General features: G+C 54.9%; 1 protein-coding gene across 1 annotated transcript in view; it reads left to right on the top strand.

Moving 5' to 3' along the window:
* The window catches only part of PKP3 (plakophilin 3), a 40,367-nt gene that overhangs the window by 14,137 nt on the left and 1,987 nt on the right, over positions 1 to 24,243 (top strand). Inside the window, exons 2-13 of the mRNA XM_006275059.4 lie at positions 1,257 to 1,431; positions 10,532 to 10,623; positions 11,387 to 12,105; positions 12,908 to 13,031; positions 13,362 to 13,566; positions 17,247 to 17,421; positions 17,963 to 18,080; positions 18,589 to 18,756; positions 19,620 to 19,805; positions 20,875 to 21,028; positions 21,840 to 22,032; positions 22,689 to 22,776. Coding sequence (XP_006275121.3) covers positions 1,257 to 1,431; positions 10,532 to 10,623; positions 11,387 to 12,105; positions 12,908 to 13,031; positions 13,362 to 13,566; positions 17,247 to 17,421; positions 17,963 to 18,080; positions 18,589 to 18,756; positions 19,620 to 19,805; positions 20,875 to 21,028; positions 21,840 to 22,032; positions 22,689 to 22,776 — 2,397 coding nt within the window. The remainder of the gene's footprint in view (positions 1 to 1,256; positions 1,432 to 10,531; positions 10,624 to 11,386; positions 12,106 to 12,907; positions 13,032 to 13,361; positions 13,567 to 17,246; positions 17,422 to 17,962; positions 18,081 to 18,588; positions 18,757 to 19,619; positions 19,806 to 20,874; positions 21,029 to 21,839; positions 22,033 to 22,688; positions 22,777 to 24,243) is intronic.

The raw sequence follows: 24,243 nt of genomic DNA on the forward strand, positions 1-24,243 counted from the left end.
TCGGGGGCATTGGTGATGCATAAGGGGTGCACGCGGGTGCACGTGCACCCCCTGAGATTGGCAGTGCACCCCCCTGAGAGGAGCGCCACCAATGCTACTGGCAGTGCCTGCAGGCGGTCGCCAGTCGCTGCTGGCTGTTGTCAATCACTGCTATCTGTGGGTGGTCGTCCACTGCTGTTTGGTGCTCACTACCTTCCCCGGCCACCAACACTGGCACAGCTGCCTGCAGAAGCTCCCCGCTCACTGCCACTGCCTGCGGGTGGTCGCCATGCCCCCTCCCAGCCTCCAGGGACACGTGTCGTTCATGCTTGGGGGCATCTGAACCTCAAGCCTCTGGGTTTAGGGCTGCACATAGGATGCCTGCCAAAAGACTTTGGAAATATCTGAAGCCCCTGGTGGGGGTGGAGGATGTTTGCCGGTTGTAGGGCCACTTATGGTTGTGGACTGACTCATGGATTTGGACTTGATTTGGCTGATTTGGCTTGGCACACAAAAAATGTCTTTAAAAAAAAATTACAGTGAAATGGCTCAATATCACCACTCAGCTTTCCCTGGTGCCATCACCTCAGGCCATGGGCAGAGGGGCTGCTCAGCTACCCAAACCCACCACTGCCCCCAGAGGAGACTGCATGGGAGGGACTGTCTGGTGCCTGAGGCTCCCAGGCCCGGCTACGCCCATAAATCACCCATGCTAGTTTGCACAACTGACAAGGTGTGGCAGGACAGGGGCTGGCTTTGCCTCCTTAGCTTTCCACCTTAACACAGAGAGGAAGCGGGGCCCCGCCAAGGCCTCACCTGCTTAAGGTGGAACTGGCAGACCTGCTCGGCCTTAAAACCGGCTTCTGCTGCGACGTCAGTTGCTATGAAGAAGGGTGTAACCCTGTCCCTCTGCAGCCCTGGAAAGTCCTGCCCCAGGAAGGCAGGGCATGGACAGGGACAGGGACAGGGGTAGCGTGGGCTGAGGGTGTCCCATGCTATTTCTCCAGAGCAGCTGGGACTAAGCAACTCCCCCAGGAGTGCAGAGGGAGGATCCAGCAGCTGGCCCCACCTGCACTCCTGACAGACACGCTTTGCTCCCTGGGAGACTTAGCTTGGCACCAGGATTGGAAGAGACGGAAGGGAGAAAGGAAAACTGGACTGGTGGCCTGGGACAAGCAGACCTCTCCCTCCCCCCGGCTCTAAGGGGCAGAGCGAACCGGGTTCCCTGCCCACCCAGGACCATGCAGGAGAATAACTTCTTCTTTTCGGCTTTGCAGCCCGAGGCGGGCGTGTGCTCCCTGGCGCTGCCCTCGGACCAGCAGCTGGACAGAAAGAGCAAGGTGACACAGGATGCGGCGCTGCTGAAGAGTGCCCGGGTGCAGGAGCAGGTCCGCATGAGGATGTTGCAGAACAGCCAGGCAGCCAACAGGGCCAATGGCACTGAAGGCAAAGGTAGGCAGGAGGGCGCGGGCAAGGGTGTGGGCCTCACGGCTGTGGACAGAAACAGTAGTTACATGAGGGGGACATCTCAGTGGACAGCTGGCTTTGACCCAGGGCACTGCCCCTCTCACCCGTCACCTCTGGTAGGGATGAGGCTGGGTGAGGATTGGGAGTCGGGACACTGGGGTTTGACTCTGAGCTGTGCCCGGCCACCCCAGGTAAATCACTTCTCTTCTCTGTGCCTCAGTTTCCCCATCTCTGAAATGAGGCAGAGTGTAGTCACCTGGCTCACAGGGGTTATGTGAGGCTCTGGCAGTCAGAGTTTGTGTGGTGTGGCTCCTGGCTGGGGAATCATTGCTATCATTCCCATGCTAATGGGGGCACTCCCTCCCCAAATATGTAACCTGGAGTGTCCAAGGGGTTGGCTGTTATTTATTCCCAAGCCCTGCTGCATGGCTGAACGTGCTGTGGGTGTCGAGGGGCAGCATCTCTCGCCAGCCTAGGCAGGCGGCAGGGGGGGACTCTGATGGGGGACAGGGGAGCAGAACTTCTGCCCGCACCCTGGTGTCAAAGAAAGCAGGAAGCAGGGGTGAGCTTGTACCCATCTCATCAGGAACCTACCTCCCCTGTGGGGCTCAGGTAACACAAAGCAAGGGGCTCCCACCTGTTGTTGCTGCTTCTGCCTTTAGACACTCCCTCCTATCCCAGGGAGTCCAGCCCGCACTTTATCTCAGTCCCTGCCTCTCCCTAGAGCCTTCCCTCTGGACACAGTCTCTGGTTTTGCACCAGCCTTGGTTGCCTCTTAGAGCTGTTGCTCTCCTCCCCACCCGGCCCAGAGGGCACAAAGACCTCCTTCCTCCTTGACATAGCCAGAGGATGAGACAAAGTGGGGGAGGCAATCTGTGGAGTAGGAAGCGGCTGTATACACAGAGACCTACCTCCCCGGCAGCTCTTCACCGGGGCCAGGGGAATCCCAGGATGCTGGAATTCATGCAGTTTCAGGGTGAATTTGTCTTCTTCAGCATTCAAAAGCTCATGATTTTGTCCCCAGGGGAAAAATTCTTCCCCCGTTGCTAAATGAGCCCCTCTCACCCTCAAGACCAATAGTAGATGTCTCCCAGTTTCTTCAAAAGCTGCTTAGCGCAGGTCTGTCCAGGGGTGGTGTGGTGTGGCGGGTGGAGGGGAGAAGGGAGGTGGGAGTTACACTGTTTTCTTTCACTTTATTCAGGGAACATCTGGATTTGGTGCCAAACTAGGAGGTGGAGGTGGGGAGAAGATAAACCCCAAATCTGAGCCCCCAATCCCTGCCTGATGTAGCTGTGAGATGTAGTTAGCTGCATTAGTCTGACGTCAAGTAGCTGTGTCAGGAAACCCCACCTCCCCATAGTTCAGCAGGCATCAACCAGGAGCAGTTTGCCTACTGCCAGAGACCAGGCCCATGGTAGACTTGGGTGGGAGGGCTGTTGACTTGCCATGCCAGGCTCCAAGCTGGCCCTCAAAGACCTGGCATGGTGTACTTGGTTTATCAGTGCCCCGTGGGATCCTCCCCTCCTGCTCTCCCCAACCCTGGCCCCTGCTTGTGTTCATCAGCAAGTGTCTCCAACACTAGCTGAGATCCAGGCCAGGGGCACAGTCCCCAGTTCACTCTGGTCCCCCAATTCACTTGAAAAACACTGAGTGGAGATGGCACATGAGGCATCCCACTCAGTGGTTTCTGCCATGTGCCTTGACAAAATATTTAGGTGCTACTGAACTGGTCAGCTGCAGTCTCTAGACTGGTGTTTGGCTGAGGGGCTAGAGAGTAACTGCCCTCCTGCCCTGCTCCCTTTTGCTGCCCAGTTCCTCCTCAGAAGACCAGCTTCTCTAGTTCTTAAAGCCCAGGACCATGAGTCAGGAGGCCTCGGGCCCCATTGCTCATTCCTCCTCCCCTGAGCAATCCTTCCCACAAAAGCACTGTAGGTACAGCATGTCACTCTGTCGCTGCATGCACACTTTGGACCCCTCCACACAGGGCAATGATGAATCAGGCCCAATGGTTCTGGATTCTGCAGATATTTTCTGTGTTTGCAAACTATGGGACTCGGGCATGGCTTAAGGCAGGCAGCCAAGGTTAGATCGGATTCCACTGGCAACCTAACCCCAACCTACCCCAGCTCACATCCTACAGCCTGTGCAAAGCAGCGTGTCTTACTTTGGGTTTAGCTCCATTCCTCGGTCTCCCTCCCTGCCCAATGCAAATTGACTCGCAGAGACATTGTAAGTGATGATTGGTGTGGTGGGTGATTATCATCTGCACTAAGACTAGAAGCCTTCATCCCAAACTAGAACCCCACTGTGCTGGGCATGGGATTGATGCCTGCGAAGTGCTCTGAGCTTCTTGGATGAAACGCAGACGAAAACAACCATGTCTCATTGCCCCTATATGTCCTCCCCCGCCGTCTTCTCCCCAGCAGGTGAGCAGTTGCCGTGCCCATGTGGAACTTTCTTCATGATTTATCTCTTTGATCTCTCACTCAGAATCTAATTAGCAGGGCTGTGCCCACACCCTGACCTGGTATTTTCTTCTCATGGATATAAGAAGCTGCTCTTCTGCAGCCTGAAGCCCCTAAGAGCTGCTCTGGTGCGGCCTGGCAGGCTTCTCTGAAGCTGCTTTTTTCAATGAGCTCCATGCAGGACATCAGCATGCCTCAGCACACAGCCATGGAGCAGCTGGTACACCCCAGGCTCAAACAGGCTGGCTATTGAACCCCCAACATGGGAAGAAGCCCACTGGCTTGTCCCAGTACGTGTAGCTGCCACAGGAGGAAGTCAAGCCTTGTGTCACCTAGTACATTCCAGACATGCATGCATATTCATGCACGCACGCGCACACACACGTGCACACAGACACACTCAGAGACTTGACAGGCCTCTCAGGCAGGAATGTATGCAGGCTACCACACCTCTTCTTCCCCTGCTCCATATCCTTCAAGCTCAGGGCTGAGGCGGAAGGGCATTTGACTTCAAACGCCCTGTGTTTTCAGTCTAAGACTTGGTAGCAGCCATCCATGGAGGCAGGGCACTGGGCGTTTGTCTATGTGAGGACAGGTGGCGGAGGTTAGATTAGGTTCCATTAACATATGGAAGATACAGCTAAAAACTAAACTCGTCTTGTTCCTAGCGTGGATTCAAGGGGACAGCTTTTCACTGCCCAGACTGCAACATGGGTGGCTAAGCTGAGGTGAAAAGCTTGTGTCCTAGCTGGGAATAAATCCTGGCTTGGCTTCCATGTGTTGGCCAAACCTGAGCTCATGTCTGCCACCTCTCCTGACCTAAACCAACCCCCTGTCATCTCCTCTGGCTCCAATCAGGTGCCAGAAGACATTGCTTGCAGGATGGGACATGGTCTCCTGCTTGGTTGAGAGAGGCATAAGGAAATCATGTTCCAGCTCCTCAGCCCATGCACCCACCTGCCCCTCCAGGTGTTTCTTCCCACGGCTGTGTGGATGCAGAGTCCCGGGTTGGGGACTGGAAGGTACATCACACTCAGGGGTGGGGCTGGAGGAGCTGGGCCAGGAGGAAACGGCTTGCCAGGGAGCAAGAGATCCAGACCCCCAAGGGCATACCTGGAATGTGTGCAGGGTGAGAGTACAGGGGTGCAGGCCTCTTTCCTCAGCTTCTCCCCACAGGTGCAAGGCAGGAGCCTGCTGCCTGCCATCACCATGTAGGGAGATCCACGGCACAGCTGGGCTGGCCCAGGGCTTTGCATGCAATTGGATGCAAGTTGGCTCAGAGCTCTTGAAAGCTGAACATCCCAGTGGGGCCAGGACTGCAGCAACCTGCAGCCAGAGCTGTTGTCAAGGGCTCACCCCTATCCTGAGATAATGGTCAGCCCTGCCAATGCAACCCCATCTCTGAGACATCCCCCGGTCACAGCTTTTCTCCTGGGAAGGAAATCCAGCTGGGCTCTGGCATGAGGCTGGGCTTCAGTAGGGGACAGAGGAACACTGAAGACCCTGAAGACTTACCTCCCACTCCCCCATTTGTTTCCCACCACCACAGGGCTGGGGGTGGGGGAGAGGGAGCCTTTGGCTTTGGGAAGTGTTTGGGAAGGCCCTGGTAGCCTGTGTGCGTTCCAATCCAGCGGGACTGGAGAGCCTGATGGGGGGTGACATGAGGTGACATGAGGCCTGAGACATGTCAGACGTGCTGTGCAGAGCAGGAACCCTCCTGATGCTGAGGGTTCATTGATGTCTGCTCCTGTGACTCTGAGTCCTAGACCCAATCCCCCATCTCAGCAGGATTCCCTTGGATTTTATACTGTTTGCATCAGGCCTGGTCTTGCAGCTGTCAGTCAAGCTGCTTCCTAATGTTTAAGTGCCCAATCCGAAGCCCACTGAAGTCAGTGGGAAGCCTCCCATCTGCAGTTTTCTCCTGTGAGGGATTGGGCCCTGACATAGGAGTGCCAGAGGCGGCTGGGCGGTGGTGCCTGACCTATCTGATGTGCTAGGACAGGCGTCTTCCCCTCCCTGGATGTGCTGTGTTCTCTGGACTTTGTCACATACTCAAGGGTTAAGCCAAGGGTTATACATGCTTCATAAAACAGAGTGTGTTAGGGACAGTCAGAATGACAATGTGCTGCATCAGCCCAGCAAGCCATCATCCAAACAGGGTGTGGGCAGGCCAACCCACTCCAGCAGAAGCAAGGAGGGACAGCAAGGAGTGCATCGGTGATTCATACTGCCTTCATTGGCTTGCCGGGCCTGGCGGGAGCTGGAGGCTGCCCTTTGGTGCTGTGCTCTGCCTGTTGCTCCAGCCCTAGTGCTCTCTTCTGGGGTACCTCAGTCTTGGGGTGCAATCCCCTACTGCTCCCAGGCTGGGTCTCCATACAGCTCTGTTAGGACACCTCGGTCTTGGTGGGTAACACTCTCTGCCTTTCCAGCCAGGGACCCTGTTCCTCACACTTTGTCGGTAACTGCTCCTTGCTCTTTTCTGTTCCTCTGTGTTATAAGCGACCTCCCTCTGGGGCTGGCATGTTCTCATTCTACAGGAATCTCCCTGCCTGGTGTGAATGCCAAGCCTGGGACCCACGCAGGCTTCAGGGACGGGAGATGTGAAGGCAGCAGGAAAATGTCATGTATAGCAAGTGCAGGGCAATCAATCACCCAGAATACTTGGAAGTGCCATTACATGAACTTGGCCAGCAGTCTTCCCAACACTATCAGTGCCCCTGGCCTATGGGTGGCCTCCCCAAGAGCTCTGGGCACCCTGAGCCCTGGTGGCTATCATGGCTGTACGCTCACTCGGGGGGATGTGGGGCTGGGATTGAGGACCCTGCTCTCTTCCCCAGTGAGAGAAGGAAGGATGCTCACACTGTAGGCTGAGTTCTGCTTTCTGATGGCGCATGTGGCAGTAGCACGCCACATACACCTGCACTACATGGACCTTTGACCTTGAAGTGCTTTTTGCATTGCCGCTGAATATTGTGAGCTATTGGCAAGATAACAGAAGAGCCTGGCAGGTGGGAGAAGCCTCTGGGTTTCTTCCTCCTTTCCAGTGGCAGCCCTTACACTCCCAGGCTCTGGGAAGCTGAGAGACTGAAAGCAAGCCTGCACCTCCTGGCCTCTGGCTGTCTGTGGTCCACCCCTGGGGCTGTGTTCCTGGCACTATCGGTTGCGCTGTGTACCCAGCGATAAGCAGCCATTCCACCTGTGTTGGCAATAAGCGCACAGAGTCCCTGCCCCCTCAGGTACTAACCGCCACCCTGTGCCCTATCCCTCCTGCCACAGGCACTGTGCAACAGCCAGTTAGCATAGCAGGGCCACAGCATGGCCCTGCAAACAGCACCAGCAGGGTGCTGCTATAGTGTGTAGGGCAGGCTGCAACTGGCCTTTTCTTGCAATAGGCCTCCAGCCAAGTCCCCATGGGGTGCCACAGGCTTCCTCACCAGCTGGGACTCAGCTGGGTATAGCCAGCACTGGGATTCCCTCTGGTTTGTGGCACATGAACTTGTAAGGACTTCCCCTGGCCAGTAGAGGACAGTGCCCCCTTTTGTCCCCACTCAGCTGGGCCTTGGACCATTGCCACTAAAAGCTCCTCCCAGACCTGAGTGCCAGCTCCATCTGTGACAGCACTTGAGCACGTTCTAGCACAGTGATCCCCACCACAGCCATTCCCAGTCCAAAAACACAGATGCCAGTCTGAAACCTGCTGCTGGGAGAGCTCCCAGGCAGCAGGAAGGCCTTTCTCAGTGTCTGCCCAGGGATTTGGTGCATCAGCATGGTCCTGCCAATTGGTTTGGCTTCCTACCCACAAAAGGGAAGACAACAACCCACATGTGGGGTCTGAGTGCCACATCTGGAAATGATTGGCAGGGTAGTGGCAGGGCAGTTGCTGGGCTCCCTGTCCCATACTGGGGTTGGCTGGCAAAGTAGGGCATCTCTTTGCAGCCTTGCCCTCTGCTGTCTGGGCAGGGCTGGGAAAAGACAGGAACCATCCTACCCTGAGCATTGGGGTCCCCACAGAGGCTCCTCAGTGGTGGAGTCAGCTGCTCTAACCTTCTCTGTACATGCTGGGGTTCTCATGGCTCTGTTTGTTCCTGCTGCAACCATGAAGGACCAGAGCGTGTTGGCTTCCAGCTCCTCCTGATGGCTCCCCCCAGTTCTGGGACACTGATGTCCAACTCACCCAACAGGGCCCCAACCCCGCACAGACTGACTCCCCAGCTGGTCTGCAGGAGTGTATCGGAGCAGTGTGTTTACATAACATCCCAGGCCTGCCTGGCATCTCTCAGGCTCCTTGTTGTTGGGATGAAAGTAGCTGCCTGAATACCTGCAGGCTGGGGTGTAGTCTCTGGGACATGGGGCTGGGCCAGGCAACCTTGAGACCTGGGCAGCACTTGCTTAGCTGTAGAAGTTGGCAAGGTGGCACTTGAGCCAGTCTCCCCCTCCCCTTCCTGATCAGAACAAGTGCAGGCCTGGGCTGTGCAAAGTCTTGCACAGACCTGTCAGCGCACCCCCTACCTCACAGCCCTGCAGGTATGTGATGCCCGCATCCCTCTACCAGTACACCCCAGTATCAACCTGCAGTCATCTTGCCATCCCAGTCCTGGATTCTGGTCCCCACCAGACTTCTCCAGTACCCTCAGTCCTAGCACAGAGTTTTGCCTTTGGAGAGGTGGTAATTGTATATAAATCTGGAATGGTCTGTCCAGTCTCAAGTCAAGAGTTTGCAGTGGGGACCAGACAGATGGGACCAACATGTAAGGTGGTATGCCAAAGAATGTATTCGTGTGAGTGGCAGTAAACTGTGACTGCTAATGCCTCAGGCAGGCTGTAGCCTTTTCGATTCTGGCTGCCTTGAAATGAACTCAGTCACTTTTTCTTTTTAAATTGGGCTCCTTGCAATTTAGGCCAACTCTGCGTGAATAAGCAGCAGAATGAATCCATTAAACAACCCCCAGTAATGGCCATGATTTGGTAGTGTCCCAGATAAGTAAGAGGAGAGATGGGCTGTGCCAGTGTCCCTGGCAGGGAAATAATTGTTATTCTTTCTACGGGGATATCACAAAAGGATATTAGACTACACGGAGGCAGTGTTTTAGCAATGGCATGGGGGGCGGGCCTTGATCTGTGGCCTATACTCCTTCCACTGCTAGAAAACAAGAGACCCGATCTCTATTGGCTGGTCAGTAGGGCAAGTAACACCCAATGGATTGGCTTCATTGACTGGAATTGTTTCCAAAACAGACACCAATAAAACTGGTGGCTCCACCTCTATAGTTAGCTCCACAGGTGAAAGCAATCGTAAACGGTAGGTCAAGGGAATGGGGCAGATGTTCAGCATACCCCAGGACCCTTTTTGGTACCAAAATAACAAAGAAGTGCTTGGCACCCAGAAATTCAGGTCTTATTTACTCTGGCAGACGTCCCAGGCAGCTGCACAGCTAGGAAGAGGAGGACATCATACACCTAAGCTGCTGCTTGCATGAGAGGGGAAGGGATTTTTGTTCAGGCCACTTGAAACTGTTGAACTCAAGCCCTTGATAGATAAGCTGCTTTTGGCAAGGCTGATCTTTCAGGTAAGGGCTGTGAGAGCTGGTCTGAGACCTCCCAGAACCCCCCAGCCAAGCAAGAGGAGACAAGAGGTGATCCTGATTACACTGTTATTTTCCCAGCAGCCAAAGGGCAAGGATGATTGATCTTAGATCTCACTGAAACCAATGTGGATCAGGAAAGGGATCGGCGAGCTCCATAGTAATATGCTGCTGTGAGCCAGAGGAGACACGGCTCCTGCCCCACAGGAGTTTAGATTCTGCAGACCCGGAGCAGTTGCTTCACGGCTCCCTGCTCGATGGTCTGCCACTGGCAATCTTGGCCTCTGAAGAGGCTGAAGCTGCTCAAACCCATTCCACCTATGACCCCAGCAGAGTCTTAGTGCAGGTCTCCCGTGGTGCACTGGTGATTCCTGAAATAATCCATCATCTGCTCTGCCGTGGCACTGATTCCCAGGCACAGGTGGGGCACCTCCCTTCCGCTTGCCAGGCATCCTGCCAGCTCCAGACCTTCTAAAAGCCCTTTGTTAGGAGAGGGCTTGAAAGGGGAGTTGTGTACAAAGGGAAAGTGTGTAGAAAACGGCAGGGGCGGGGGAGAGGGAACAGGAGCCAGATAAGCTTGGCTGTGCTGAAAGACCGAGTGTGTTTGGTCAGAAAAGGCAAGTGCCTCCCAGGCGGGACTGCAAGACCCCAGCTTTGCTTGTGGGGCCAGACCAGCCCTGTAGGCACAGCAGAGCTGGTGCAGAGATTGCCCCTTCCTCTGCTCAGTCCAGACTCTCAACCTGAGCCTACTGACCTCCTGGGGATGGTCCCAGATCTCCAGCCAGCCCAGGTGCTCTGCCAACCTAACTCACAGCGGGAACTCTGTGTAGACCCAAGGCTGAGTACCAGCCCACTGCTGAGAGTGGGGGCCAGTCCCCATCTCCAGACTGCATCCCTTGCCCTGAGCCAAAGCGCCAGGGTGCCTACACCCATCCAACTGGTGTCACACTCAGCAGAGTCTGCAAGGCTCTGAGTACACAGCTCGCTCCTGGTTCTGCTAAACACTGCCTGTCTTGTCTGTCTGTCTTTGTCCCGCAGGTGGTGGCTCCTCCCAAATCCAATACAACAACACCCTGAAGTCCTCCTTCAGCTCCAGGTCCCAGACCAATGGCTTAGAGCACAAAGGCACTGTACGTATGAGCTCACCTGCTGGGTGTGGGTAGGCAGACCAACCCACCCATCTGTCTGATCTACCCTGTATACAACACATCCCACTTGCAGAATTTTGTATTATCATAGTGACTGAAGTGTTTTCCCCTAGTGCCAGCTGAGGAAGGAGGAGAAGCAGAGAAGGGGGAATGATCCAGTAACAAGTGACCCTTCCATGGCATAATAGGAACACTGGGCTCATAGCAGCCTCAGGGTGCTCGGGGGACATTATATCTGAGCCCTTGTAGCACAGAGCGGCTAAATACAGGCCCATGGGGTTCCCTGGTTATCAGATGAAATCCTGGCATGAGCAGTTGCCCGGCTTTCATTCAGTACAGCCAGGATTTCACCCTTTGTCAGTCAAGGGGCCCCCATCAAATGTGCTCAGGGTAGGAATTAAAAGATGCCATTAAAAAGAAAAAGAAAAAAAGAAGAGTCCCATAACCTCAGGCTGGGAGCTGAGATTCCTGGCATGATCAATGATATCTGATCTGCCAGCTAAATGATGGCTTCAGTTATATCTGTTCAGCCCCTATCTCCAGGGGATGATGTGGTGGAGGCTACACAGGTACTGCTGAGGGCAGGAGGATCTCTCCTCCAGGTAGCAATGGTGAGCAGAAGAAGATTCTGCCTTAGCTATACAATCCCAGCCCAGGAGTTTGCTGGGCTGGAAGTTTTCAAGGAACAGAGTACTTCTGCTATTAAAATGGGATGCTGGTGACTCTGGTCTCCTCCTTCCCACAGCTGTATCAGCCAATGGCCAAGGACTACGGCACAATGAAGTCTGCTGGGTGGTCTTCCCGTTCAGCTGTGGACCTCTCATCCCACAGGAAAATGGCTGCCATCAGCAATGGTGGTGTGCCAAAGGTCTCTACCTATGGCACAAACTATGCCCCCATGCCAGCCACCCACACCTCACGGCCAACCTCTTTCCATGAGCGGAGCTACCGGGGCCGGCCGAACTTTGACACCATGTCGCTGCATTCCTTGCGCCTGACAAATGGGCCGAGCAGCCCCACGGGTGCAGATGATCGGTACAGCATCATCTCTGAGCAGCTGGATCCAATGGCCCATGGTTCCCTCTACAAAGGCAGGGCCGGTGGTGGCTTCACCAGGTCCTACACCTTCGAGAGGCAGATGAGTGCCGGCTCCAATGCTGGGATGAAGGGCCCAATTGACTGGATGGATGGCGTAGAGGCACGTCAAAACCGGACCATCCGTGCGCCTGCCATGCGCACTCTCCAGCGCTTCCAGAGCAACAACCGCTCACGCCTGAGCACTGGCTCCTTCAGTGGCCTCCAGACGGGACTTGGGAGCTCTTATGTGGGCACAGTAGAGCGCAGCTCCCGTGCCCCATCTGTGCGCAGCCTGGCAGAGTCCAACCACCAACTGCAGGACCTGCGGTCCAGTGGGATGTACAATGGGCACCACACACTGATGTCCCAGCAGTCCTACTCTGGCGGGTGAGTGCTGGAGACAGACCCATGGCTGGTGTGTCCTGAGAAGCTGGGCTGGGGACAGGAACCCACTGAAATTCCTGCACAGGGGATGTAAGGAAAGCAGCTTGCCGCTCAGTGGCAACCCCTACAGGCTGGTGTTGGAGCAGCATGTCAGGCTCTGAAAAAATCCCATCCTAGTTATTCATTTTTGGCCAGGGGTTGATGACCACATGGTGCTGGGCCCAGTGAAGAATTATGCTGGGGCAAACTGGGGGACCATAGGCGCCAATTTGGGTTTTTGCCAGCAGGTGCTTGCAGATGTAAAAAACCCCAAAACCTAACACTTTACTTCAAACTTGGCACATGCCCGCACTGAACCCCACACATGCACAAAAGAGGCAGTGCATTACTTCAACCCAGCTCTGCAGCATCTGTGGAGATCAGGTGCTTTAGTGGGGCTTTTTTGGCACTTTTATCTAATAGCTGATGGAATCAGCTTTAGCTAAAAGTGCCAAAAAGCCCCATTGAAGTGCCCAATCTTTACAGACACTGCAGAGCTGGGTTGAAGTAACACGCTGGTTCTTCAGGTCAAGCACACTTTTTTTAACATCAAAACCAAAATGGCCATAGCTTGTGGGTACTGAGCACTGACTAACATTTTTCAGTGGGTGCTTAAGCCCCAGAACACCCACGGAGTCAGCGCCTATAAAAGGGGCTCCTTGATGTGGCAGGTAGGACATGGCAGAGCCCTACATTAAAGCAGATTAGGAAGGAGGGCCCCCTAGGAGGATGTGGTAATGCTTCCTGACCCACCTTTGTCTTTCAGATTTGATGACATTGACTTGCCGTCAGCGGTGAAATACCTGATAGCCAGCGACCCGAACCTGCAGGTCCTGGGAGCTGCCTACATCCAACACAAGTGCTACAGTGACAGCAATGCCAAGAAGCAGGTGAGGGGCAGTGAGGATGGGGCTGTACCCCAAGGCATGCAGGCAAAATACCCCCTTGATCAGGGCTCAAGTCTCGCAGTCCTGTTCATGGGTATACACACTGGTGGAAGATACTGAGAGGAGGTGGCCCTTGTTAGTCTGCAGGAACCTTTTTTTGCCAAATAGTGATGCAAAGGGAGTTGGAAGGGCCTGCTCTAACTTTCCTGGTTGGGGGCAGGTGTGGGCACAGATGGCAGCAGGGCAGGGATCCAGTGGAGGCCAGAGCAGACTCTGTTCTCAAGAGTTCCCTCCATGTCTCAGTCCCACAGCTGTTGCTCCCTCTCCTTTCAGGCTCGCAGCCTCCAGGCTGTGCCCAAGCTGGTGAAGCTCTTCAACAGCCCCAACCAGGAGGTGCAGCGCCATGCCACCGGCGCCACACGCAACCTCATTTATGACAACGCTGAGAATAAGCTGGCACTGGTGGAGGAGAATGGCATCTACGAGCTGATGCGGACGCTGCACGAGTCCGACGATGAGCTGCGCAAGAATGTTACAGGTGGGGGTGCACACACACAGGAGAGGACACCGGGTGGCATATGAGCACTATTGCTAGTGTCCTTGTATTCCAGGGGCACCTAGAGGCCACAACACAGTATAGGGCTCTGTGGTACTACCTGTTGCACCCAGAATGAGACAGCATAAGTTGTCCCATGGAGCATATGGTCTATACAGATAACAGGGAACCCAAACATGTGTTGCTAAGAGTCACATGGTCACACAGTAGGCCAGTGGCAGGGCAAGGAACAGAATCCAGGTCTCCTGAATCTCAGTCTCATGCCACATTGTCTACAGCAGGGGTGCACAACCCCCACAAGTGGCACAGGCAGCCTTTGTACGTGGCACACAGGAGGTCAGGGAGAGGACAGGCTCTACAGCAATAGATAGGATAGGCAAGAGAAAGCAGAGCAGCAGATCAGACAGGGAGCATAGGGCAGGGAGCAGGAAGAAGAGCAGCAGGTCAGGCAGGAGAAGGGTACTGGAGTGGCTTTTGGACAGAGAAGGCATAACTTGTGGCATGCCTGCCAAAAAAGGTTGGCCCCCATTGGTAGAGTGTAGCAACTTCCCCCTGTTGTTCCTCTGATAGAAAATCACCATCCTCCTTCTCCCAGAGTCCGTCTTCTGGCTCCTTATCTGTGTCGGGACCTTGTTCAAAACCAGCCTACTGGCTTTTGCCACCTTCCAGGGACATGCTTATTTTACAAAGCACACAGGGGCCCAGGCCTCCATGAAGTGCAACCAGCCTGGAGAATTCCGCTCTGCAAAGTCCAGTGGTTTCTGAGCTGCATGCAAAATCAAAACCATCATAAAGCTTTGCTTAGAGTGAGGACATGAGGCTCAGTTCCTTGGAAACAGCTAAAAAAAATACATGCCACTGCTGAAAAATAAATGTCTCTCTGGGCAGAGCCAAGCCTAGACAATTTCAATGGAGAGAAGTTATCAGAAAGTCAGGAACATCTAAAAATAAGAGGTTGTCCTGAAAGTCCATCCAGCACCTTCACTCCAGAGGCTGTTTCCAGGCAGCTGTGGATTCATTTGGGATCAGGAATGGCTGATGTGGCTTTATCATTGTCTGTCGCCCCTTTGGATTCATACTACAGTTACACGACCTCCCCATCAAGTGGCACTAAACAAGATACATACTGGGAGAGGAGGAGGGTTGAGTTGAGCAGGTTGTCCTTTTCCAAAATGTTGCATCAATGTTTTTGTCCACAATGTCAAATGTTGATAGAAATGTCATTTGTTGGAAATGTTCGTAGACCACTTTGCCCATTTCTGGCTTAGGGTGACAGATAAGATGCCATTAAACCTAGTCAGTCAGCTGGTGGCCTCCTAGCCCATGACAATGTAGCCCTGGCAAGTAGCTTTCCTAGTTGGATGTGATTGGGTGTGAAATGTGAACGCTAGCAGCATTTGGTAGTGTGGAAAGCTGGCCTAGTGATTAAACTGCCAAGCCTAGGACCTGAGAGATGTAGGTTCAGATCCCTGTTCTACTCTGTCACAGACTGGATGAATCATTTAATCTCTGGGCCTCACTTTCCCTTATCTGTAAAATGGTGATAACAGCACTGTTATACATTTCAGGGTTGTTATCAGGGGACATACAGTAAAGATGGAGTAAATATTAAAGTGACAGAGCCATAAAATTCAGGCAAAAAGCACATAGTCAGGCTGTGGCTGTACTCTACCGCATGCTAGTCAGGCTGTGGCTGAACTCTACCTCACATTATGATGAGGCTGGTGGCTGAGCCTGGAGGCAGGCAGCCAGCAATGCAATGAGGGCACACTGCTCCCCTCTGCCTTCCACAGTTTCAGTACCAAGAGCCCCTTCAGTCATAGCTCTCCATGCTTCCCTATTCAAGCCCACAGTGGCCTTCCCTCAGGTGCTCAGGGGGCCTTCACACAAAGCCTTCTTGGCATGTATGGGCTTGAAGAACAAGCAGCCTCCCTTAGTAGGTAGTCAGGCAGCTCTGGGTCTTATTCTGCAGGACTAGGGGCAAAGGAAGCTGCAAATAGTTGACGGGGTGGGAGGCTTAGACATTGCCCTAGGTACAGGGCAGGCAGCTGGAGACCCAGCTCCTGTTCTGAAGCCTTGGCTAGAGAAGAGGCATTGTTGCTTTAACTGGGTTCAGAGTTCCTGTGCAGGGGGGAAACCAGGCTGGTAGGAGCCAGGCCCAGGCAGATACAGAGGCTGGGGAGGGATGCAGGATTCCCACACACAGGCTGGCTGCTGCTGTCTGGAGCAAGATGAGTGGTGAGGGGGGAGAGAGCCCTGGCCTGGGGCCAGCTTCCACCTGGCTATGTGTGTCACAGGCAGTGCTGGGCAGGGAGAGGCAAACAGCAGAGATTACATTTGCTTGTATTAAAGGGCCCGTCTAATCCTGCCCGCCAGGCTCCGATTGTCTCATCTAATACCAAGGCTAATGGGAAAGTCGGGCCCAGGACCTATGATGTGAGGAGCTCAATGCCTATTACATGCATAAAGGAGTCCATGAGAGTGGCTTTAGCTACATTCAGTCTGTAAATGGAGAGAATAATCCCTAAAGAGCTTGGTCTGGGGCTGGCTTTGCCTTGCGTGGTAAACAAATCGTCCCCTGGCCTGGTGCCATTGCCCCTGGCTCCCCACCCCACTGTCCTGGCAGGGGAAGATCAGAGCTGCCCCCTATCCCACTGCTTCTTGGGGACATGGATGCTGGCTTTTACCCCCTCCCCACCTTCCCCCACCCCAAAGGAAGATCAGAGCTTCAGGGAGTCTATTGATCTTGGAGAACCCAAGCACCTCACAACTATGAGGGTCTCCTGATTGTTCTGGGAGATACTGCTCCCAATTTACAGGGGTGGACCTGAGGCCCAAGGCAATGAAGAGACTTGGGGAAGGCCATGCAGGTAGTCTGTAACAGAGCCAAGTCCAGCTCTCCTAAATTCCAGTCCAGTCCCTTATCCACTAGGCACTCCTACCATGGGATGTCTTGGGATGCTCTGCTTTCTCCTGAGGGCTGTGGGAAGCAGGAGGGAGCAGGGAGAGCCCAGTTTCTGGAGCAGGGCCCCTTGGGGAGCATCGGGAATGAAGAAGGCGGTGGGTGGCTGAGCCCACAGGAACCCCATTCTCCAAAGAGGTCTTCCAAATTTCAAGGGGACCCCCCAGACAGCTTATTCTTTGCCGCAAAATATCTTTGCAATCCTGTGGACCTGTGGGGCATGGGAGCTGCTAGAACAGGCTCCTGCTCAGCTCAGATTCAAACAACATCCACCTTCTCCCATTTCCTCCTGCTGCTGTATGTATCTATAGTGCCCACAGAGCAGGGTGGCTCCCTGGGCTCCTCAGAGCTCCAGGGCAGCAGCTGTGTGTCCCCCACCCCCCAACCGCCAACCCAACTGTGTGTGTGGTTTTTGACTGAGGCCTCTGCAGCCCCAGGTAACTGGGCCACACCTTGGGAGGCTGCTGTTTAACAGAGAGCAGAGCCAGAGCTGGGGTTTGCCTGGTGTGGTGTCTGCTGAGTGGGTGGACTCTTCACCAGGCCCTGTTTCCATGTCTGGCAGGCTCAGTGAGCCTTAGGGACCACTGGTCACTGTTGCTGGAGGCCCACTGAAGGCCAGGAGTGGGAAGGGAGGGTTTTTGCTCTGTGCTGAATGCTCCAGGGGGCTTAGTGCTGCTTGCTTCTGCCCTGGCCCTTGCAGGGATCCTGTGGAACCTCTCCTCCAGTGACAACCTCAAGGACCGCCTGGCCCGGGACACCCTGGAGCAGCTCACCAACCTGGTCCTGGTCCCACTCTCGGGCTTGGGGTCCCCCACCGTCATCCAGCAGAATGCCTCAGAGGCTGAGATCTTCTACAACTCCACCGGATTCCTCAGGTACTGGCTGCCTGATGCCCATGGAGCACCCATGGCTCCAGTCCAGCTGTCACAGAGGCTGATGGCCAAAGCCAGGCCTCCAGGGAGACCTTCACGGCTCTTCTGCGTGGGAATGGGCATGCCTCTGGGCCCTGGCCACTGTACAATGGGTGCAGGAAAGGGGCTGCTGGGACAACTTAACAGCAACGAAGACCATGTCTCCCCCAAGATTTAGGTTCTGCTGCTGGTGCCAGTGCCATGAACAAGGCCTACCACACCCCAGTTAGGTTGTTGTATCCCTGTCAGCCCTCCTGTTAACCTGGCCGGAAGTCAGGGTCAGTGCCCCAGGGCAGCATTCCCCTGAAAGGTCACATCACAGGGGTTTTGTGTCTCTTGCTGCAGCACTCAGTGTTGACCATTACATTTAGAGATGGGATATCCCCCAACATGGACGGTGGGTATGAGGCAGCAGAGGAGGTGGCTCCTGGCAGGGCCTGGAAGTAACAGGCTGGTGGGGGCAGGACTCTTCCTCACTACAATCTGCCTTGTGCTCCCTATGCAGAAACATGAGCTCTGCCAGCCAGCAGACCCGGCAGAAGATGCGTGAGTGCCACAGGCTGGTGGACTGCATGATTCACTACATCAATAGCTCCCTGGAGGTGGGGAAGTCGGAGGACAAGGTGAGCCCTGTGCCCTATGGGGAGACTGTGTGCATTGTTCCATGCTAAGCAGCAATTTCCACTGCCCCCTACTCCCTGGATTGTGGGTGCCACATATGAATGTTGAGGCTGGGATGTGGCTCTGCATGGGCTGAGGGATCAGGAGCAGGAGGGAAGCGCAGTGTTGCCAATGGTTCCTCCTGGCTCTGATTTACTGCAGTACCAGCTGCCTTACTCCATTCCTTACATACACACCTGAACCTTAATAGACTCTGCCCAAAAGGCCTCATCACCCCTGCTTACATGGGAGATCCTTGTCCAGGCTGATCCCCAGTAGCTTAGCCAGCCCTGCAGCATTGGAGTGATATCATCAGATGTACCCGTGACACAATGCTGCCAGGCCAGTGGTGGGTCAAGCCAGCCCCACCACAGAACAGTGGTGACCCATCCAGTCAGTGGGCTTCTGAAAGGTGCTCTGACTGGCACAAACAGCATAGGCTGACACCCTCTTCCCTTCCCCATCTCCCAGAGCGTGGAGAATGCTGTCTGCATGCTACGGAACCTCTCCTACCGCCTCTATGATGAGATGCCTCCTTCCGTGCTGCAGCGCCTGGAGGGCCACCGGAGAAATGACGGCACCACTGGGACAGGCGAGCTGGTGGGATGCTTCAACCCCCAGAGCAAGAAGGCACGAGAGGTCAGTGCAAGAGGAGCACAAGGGTGGAGTGGGAGGAGGCAGGCCAGCAGAGTCCATGGCTGCCATTTTGTGGCATGGCCACTCATTGAGTGGACTAGCAGTGGCGAGACAGAGTGAGATAGGGCTGGACATAGAGTGTCCAGCCAGCTAGTGACACAGAGTGACAAGCTGGGTCCTGACACAACCGAGGCCTGACCTCAAAGCACATCATAGTCAGTGTGAGTCTCTCCAGGACTCCAGTAGGCAGCAGTTCGAGCCTTGCATTTGCAAGCATAATGTCTGCAAGTAGATCCCTATGCCAGAGCATGACTTGTTTGAACCCCAAGAAGGCTAAGCACAGGCAGCTGTGTGGCTAAAATTGGCCAGGTCAGATGGGTCACGTGGTGCCTATCTCAGTGTGCTGGTGTCCCCCATATGAATACTCATTCGTGGACATTTTAAAACAATCCCTTTCCACCTTCATAAAAGGCCCCAGGGTGGGAGGACAACATGTCCCTGTATAGTGAGAACTCCATAACCCCTGACACAGGGATTCGACCCTGAATTAGCACTCAGCTGCCAGGGTGATGGAGCTGAGGCCCAATTCACAGCATGTGTGCTCACTTACGTGGTTTGACATTAGCTCCCTGTGAGCATTCACATCAGTGTAAACGAAGGGGAGCAGAAATGGTGTTGGATCACAAAGAACTGAAGAAAGGAGTGGGCAGGAAGCTACGAGGGAGAGGTGTGCAGAAGAGGGGATGATATGGGGATGTAGGGCTTATGGATGGAGGTGATAGGAACATCTGGCTGGGAATATGTCTGCAGGGCCTGTGTATAGTCAAGTTTATTTGATGGCCTCTCTTCTCTCCTTGATCTTGCAGCACTACCTGAACACAGATATTGTAACCTTTACGGAGGTGTCCAAGGACCCCAAAGGGATGGAGTGGCTCTGGAACCCCCAGATCGTGGGCGTCTACAACCGCCTGCTCCAGAGGTGTGAACTGAACAAGCACACGACGGAGGCTGCCTCGGGGGCGCTGCAAAACATCACAGCTGGGGACCGGAGGGTAAGGCCAGGAGCAGGGCACAGCCCCACCCAACCCAGCCAGGCAGGGAAGGGGAAGAGTCCTGTCCTCCTAGCCACAGTCTGGGAACAGCCACCCCCACCCCCACTAGCACAGTGACCTCCCAGAGTCTTTCACTGCAGAGAACGCAGTACTTAAGTCACTCCTGGAGGTTGCATTTGTGGTAGAGGCCCCTTGGTGAGCAGAGCAGGGAGGCTTCTCGCGTGCAGTTGAACGGAGCTCCATGTGAGCTGGTTGTTTCTCAAGGCCACAGCCCTGTGCCAAAGAGCTGCAGCCTTCCCCCTCCCCTTCGCCTGCCACAGCATTGTGACGCCACCCTGCCTTGAGGCTGCTGTTTGGCTCACAGCTTGCCAGGGTGGGGACTCCCCTTTGCCAATTCAGCAAGTCCTGTTCAGGCTTGGGTTGGGACCTGCCTCCCACTACCTGGAAAAACTCCTGGGGACAAGGGAGTGGCAAAAGGGAAGAGGAAGACAGATTACAGGAGAAATTGCTGCTCTAAGGGCCCAGAGGGAGAAGGAGGCATTGTACCCACTCTCCAGAGAGTGGTACCCCCTGTCCAGGCCTGACAAGTGTGCCTTAGGCCTTCCTTCCAGCTGTGTAGTGGTCCCTATGACAGCCACTTTCAGGGGAGGGCAAAATGAGGGTGTTGAGGGGCAGGGAGGGGAGGAGGTGATAGCACAACAGACTGGACCTTGCCCAGTGGCATAGGCACAGGGACCAGAGAAATGTTAATAGAAATGGTATGGAGGGTGGAAGGATGGGTAAGCCTGGGAGGGATGGGGAAATGCATAAGCTGGAATCAGAGGGCAGGAAGGTGGGTGTGCTGGGGCTGGCTGGATGGGAATGATTCATGGGTAGTGGATGAGGATATGAGTGTGGGGTTTGTGGGCTGTGGATGAGGATGGGAGTGAAGGCAGGTGGTCAGGTAGGTTGAGATTGGGGCTGGGGCTTGGAGGGGTGGGGGATACATGTGCTTGGGATGGGGCTGGTATTGAGCAGTTCAGGGGGTGCTACATGTCTAAATCTCTCTTCCCCTATCCCCCTTTCCCAGTGGGCAGGAGTGTTGAGCCGGCTGGCACTAGAGCAGGAGCGGATCCTGAACCCTGTGCTGGACCGGGTCCGCACGGCCGACCACCACCAGCTGCGCTCCCTGACAGGACTGATTCGAAACCTGTCCCGTCACGCCCGCAACAAGGATGAGCTGTGTGAGTCCCGGGCGCCCGTGGGTCATACATGGCTCCAGCCCCACTGTCAGAGGCTGATGGCCAAAGCCAGGCCTCCAGGGAGATCTTCAAGGCTCTTCTGCCTGGGAATGTGGGCGTTGGGGCTGCACAGACAGTGCCCCGCATTGACTGCCCCTGAGATGAGCCAAATGTCTTGAGGTCCTCCTTCCTAACACAGTCACACCAGCCCCATCACTCATGTCTCCCTCCTGGGCACATCCTGACACCTTCTTGGTAGAGAGGCTCAGTCCCACCATGGTGGCACTTGCTCTTCTTTCTGTGGCTCATGACAACTGGAGCATTTATCATGGATCCAGATGCACAGTGATGGGGGGAACCAGTGATTAACCAGGGACTTGCAAACTTCCACCCTATCCCTGCTGTCCTGCTGTCATCCCCAGGACACACTGCCCCATTACTTTTCTTGGCTTTATTCTCTACCCCATCTCCTTAGCACACCCCAAACCTGGTCAGTGACAGGCCTTGTAGAGACCCCATGGGTGGAGAGAGAGCTGGATGGAGGAAGAGTTCTCTGTTCTTGCTCTGTATTACCCCCTTCTCTCAACTTAGTGCCACCTGGGAATCTCATAACTGAATAGGCTCAGACCATTCAGTGAGCCCAGCCCAAGCCCCCTTCCTGTGCTCTCCAGGCATACCCTCCCACAGCCTGGAACATGCTTTGGGCCAGTGGTCTCCCCTCTGAGTTGCCACCTGCCCCTGAGGCCATGGGGCACGCCACTGCAGGAGCTTTGCTGTAGCCATAGCTTCTGATGTGTCTCCTTTGCCTTGGCAGCAACCAAGGTGGTGAGCCACCTCATTGAGAAGCTCCCTGGGAGTGCTGGTGACAAGGAGCCCCCAAGCGATGTCGTCGTGAACATCATCGCAGTGCTGAACAACCTGATGGTGGAGAGCCCCATTGCTGCCCGTGACATTGTCTACTTTGACGGCCTCAGGAAGCTCTTCTACCTCAAGAAGAAGAGAGACAGGTGGGAACTGGCAGGGCTCCAATGCCCCCATGCCCCTCCCCTGCCAGCATCAGGCCTCACCCCCAGCCCCAGCTCCTCAGGCTCAGAAGCTCAGCATGGGTCAAGGAGAGACTTCTCCTAGCTCCACTTCACCTGGCTGCCAGGGCCTGGTGAGATGTGAGAAGGCCAGCACCTGTTAGTCCCCAGCCAGCCTGCCACCCTCCTTATCACATGACTATGTCACCTCAGCTTGAGACTGGCCATAGTTCCCTTGGACATGCTCCAAAAGTTGCCCTGTTGTGGTGTGCGGGCATCCCAGCCAGGGGCAGTCATCCCAGGCCTGTTCAGTCCTGCTGCTGCCCTCCTGCAGGTGGCTAAAAGCCACCCAGCTTTCTTTCCCCCAAGCCTGTGCCAGTAACTCCTGCAACCCCACCCAGTGTAGGGCTCCTGGTGAAGGCTGCTCATCCCTGATCCCTGCCTGGAGCAGTGATCATCAGTCTCAGTGGGCTCGAAGGCCTGTCCCTCCTGTTTTGCCCACCAGTGCCAGATCCTCACCCCTGGTTCAGAGGGACTTCTTTCCTCCTGAGCTCACCCCAGTTAGTCACCATGTTGCTCTGAGCTCACTTCACCTCACCAGGTGTCTGAAGGTTGCTGCGTCCTGTCTCTATTTGCCATAGCTCAGACAGCGAGAAATCCTCCCGAGCTGCCTCCAGCCTGCTGGCCAACATGTGGCAGTACACCAGGCTTCACCGGGACTACAAAATGGTACACTCCTCCCTCTTCTCTGTGAGCTGGGGTGGGCAATGTGAGCTGTGCTTAGCCCTAGAGCTGGGTAGTTTGGCTCAGGGGGCAGGCTGAGTTCTCTCTCCTGGGGAGTGGGGGGCTTCACATGGTAGGACTCTTCCTTGCAAGAGGATGGGTTGACTCAAAAAGTCAAAGAGAATGGTCTGCCCATCCGGTTAAAGTAGCTATGGCCCACCAGTTTCTGTAGCCCACAGAATACCAAAGAGCAATGGAACGAGCACCACCTCCAGCTGCCTCTGCCTCCCCAGCTGAAACGGCCAGGTACCCCTTTAGAGCCAGACACGTGGGGACAGTCTTCAGTATGACTCTGCCTATAGCCTTGCCCCTGAAACCCTGGCAAGACACCACCATGCCTCAGCTCAGAGGCTGACTAGCACAGGATGAGAGTTGTGTTGCCCTGACGTGTTAACAGCCACATGGTAACTAAAAGAGTTGTCTGGAAATTTTTGGAGCAGCTTTTGATGGGGAAACGCAGCTTTGCCAAAACCTAAACATTTCACAGGAATGTGTCAGATGAGACAGCGCAGTGTCAGCATTTTGTTTCCTTCCCCCTGGCTGGGGGAGGCAAGCTCCCTGCCCAGCACCTTCCCCTAATCTCCAGGGCCCTGCAGCTCTCTCCCAATGAGGATTTCTGTGGCATGAGCCAGGAGGTCACAGGTGAGGCTCAGCCCATGCCCCTTAGAAGCAGTCCCATCCTGGGACAGAGGGCATGAAAAGACATCCCCAGTGCATCATTATGTGCCTGTCCCCCTCACCCCCAGAGGAGGCTGGGCTCAGTGGTTGCTGTTCCATTAGGTTCCCTCCCTCATGGGGGAAGCTCCGGGCAGGGAGGGCCCAGCTGCAGGGAGGTGGAGTGATGACATACCCAGCACCAACACAAGCTGTTTAACCCTCATCTGGTTAGGAAGGGCTGGGGACTAATCACTGCTTCCTCTAAAGCACTGAGGTGCATAAGCAAGTGGCTGGTGGGTCTGCAGTACCCTGTCCTCCCTACAGCTCTCCCAAGAATTCCCCATGGGATGGGGCAACTTCTTCCCCAGTCACACCCTGAGAAGCAGATGACCCCAGAGCATTGTAAGGGGGCACTAGGTCACCAACCCCAGGTCCTAGTGTGAACTGGGAGATTCAGCAGCAACTTGTTCATGAGAGTGACATCCCCTGAGAGTGCTCATTCATCTCCCACCATCTCCTGCTGTTTCACATGCCCAGGCCACACACTCACTAGCAGCTGCCTCCTCCCACTCTGCTCCATTTCCTCTCCTGTGCCCTGTGTAACTTAGCTCATAAATCAAGGAACTGTCTAACGGCCTGTCAGCTGTGGCCAGATACCCCTCATGGAGTCCACCCTTATTTTGGTGTGACCCACCTGGTGCTAGATGAACCCCATGAACTCACTTTCGTTTTTTAAGACCAAGTCTACCACAGCAG

The sequence above is a fragment of the Alligator mississippiensis genome, chromosome 2, assembly GCF_030867095.1.
Source record: "Alligator mississippiensis isolate rAllMis1 chromosome 2, rAllMis1, whole genome shotgun sequence".
In the NCBI taxonomy this organism is placed as follows: domain Eukaryota; kingdom Metazoa; phylum Chordata; order Crocodylia; family Alligatoridae; genus Alligator; species Alligator mississippiensis.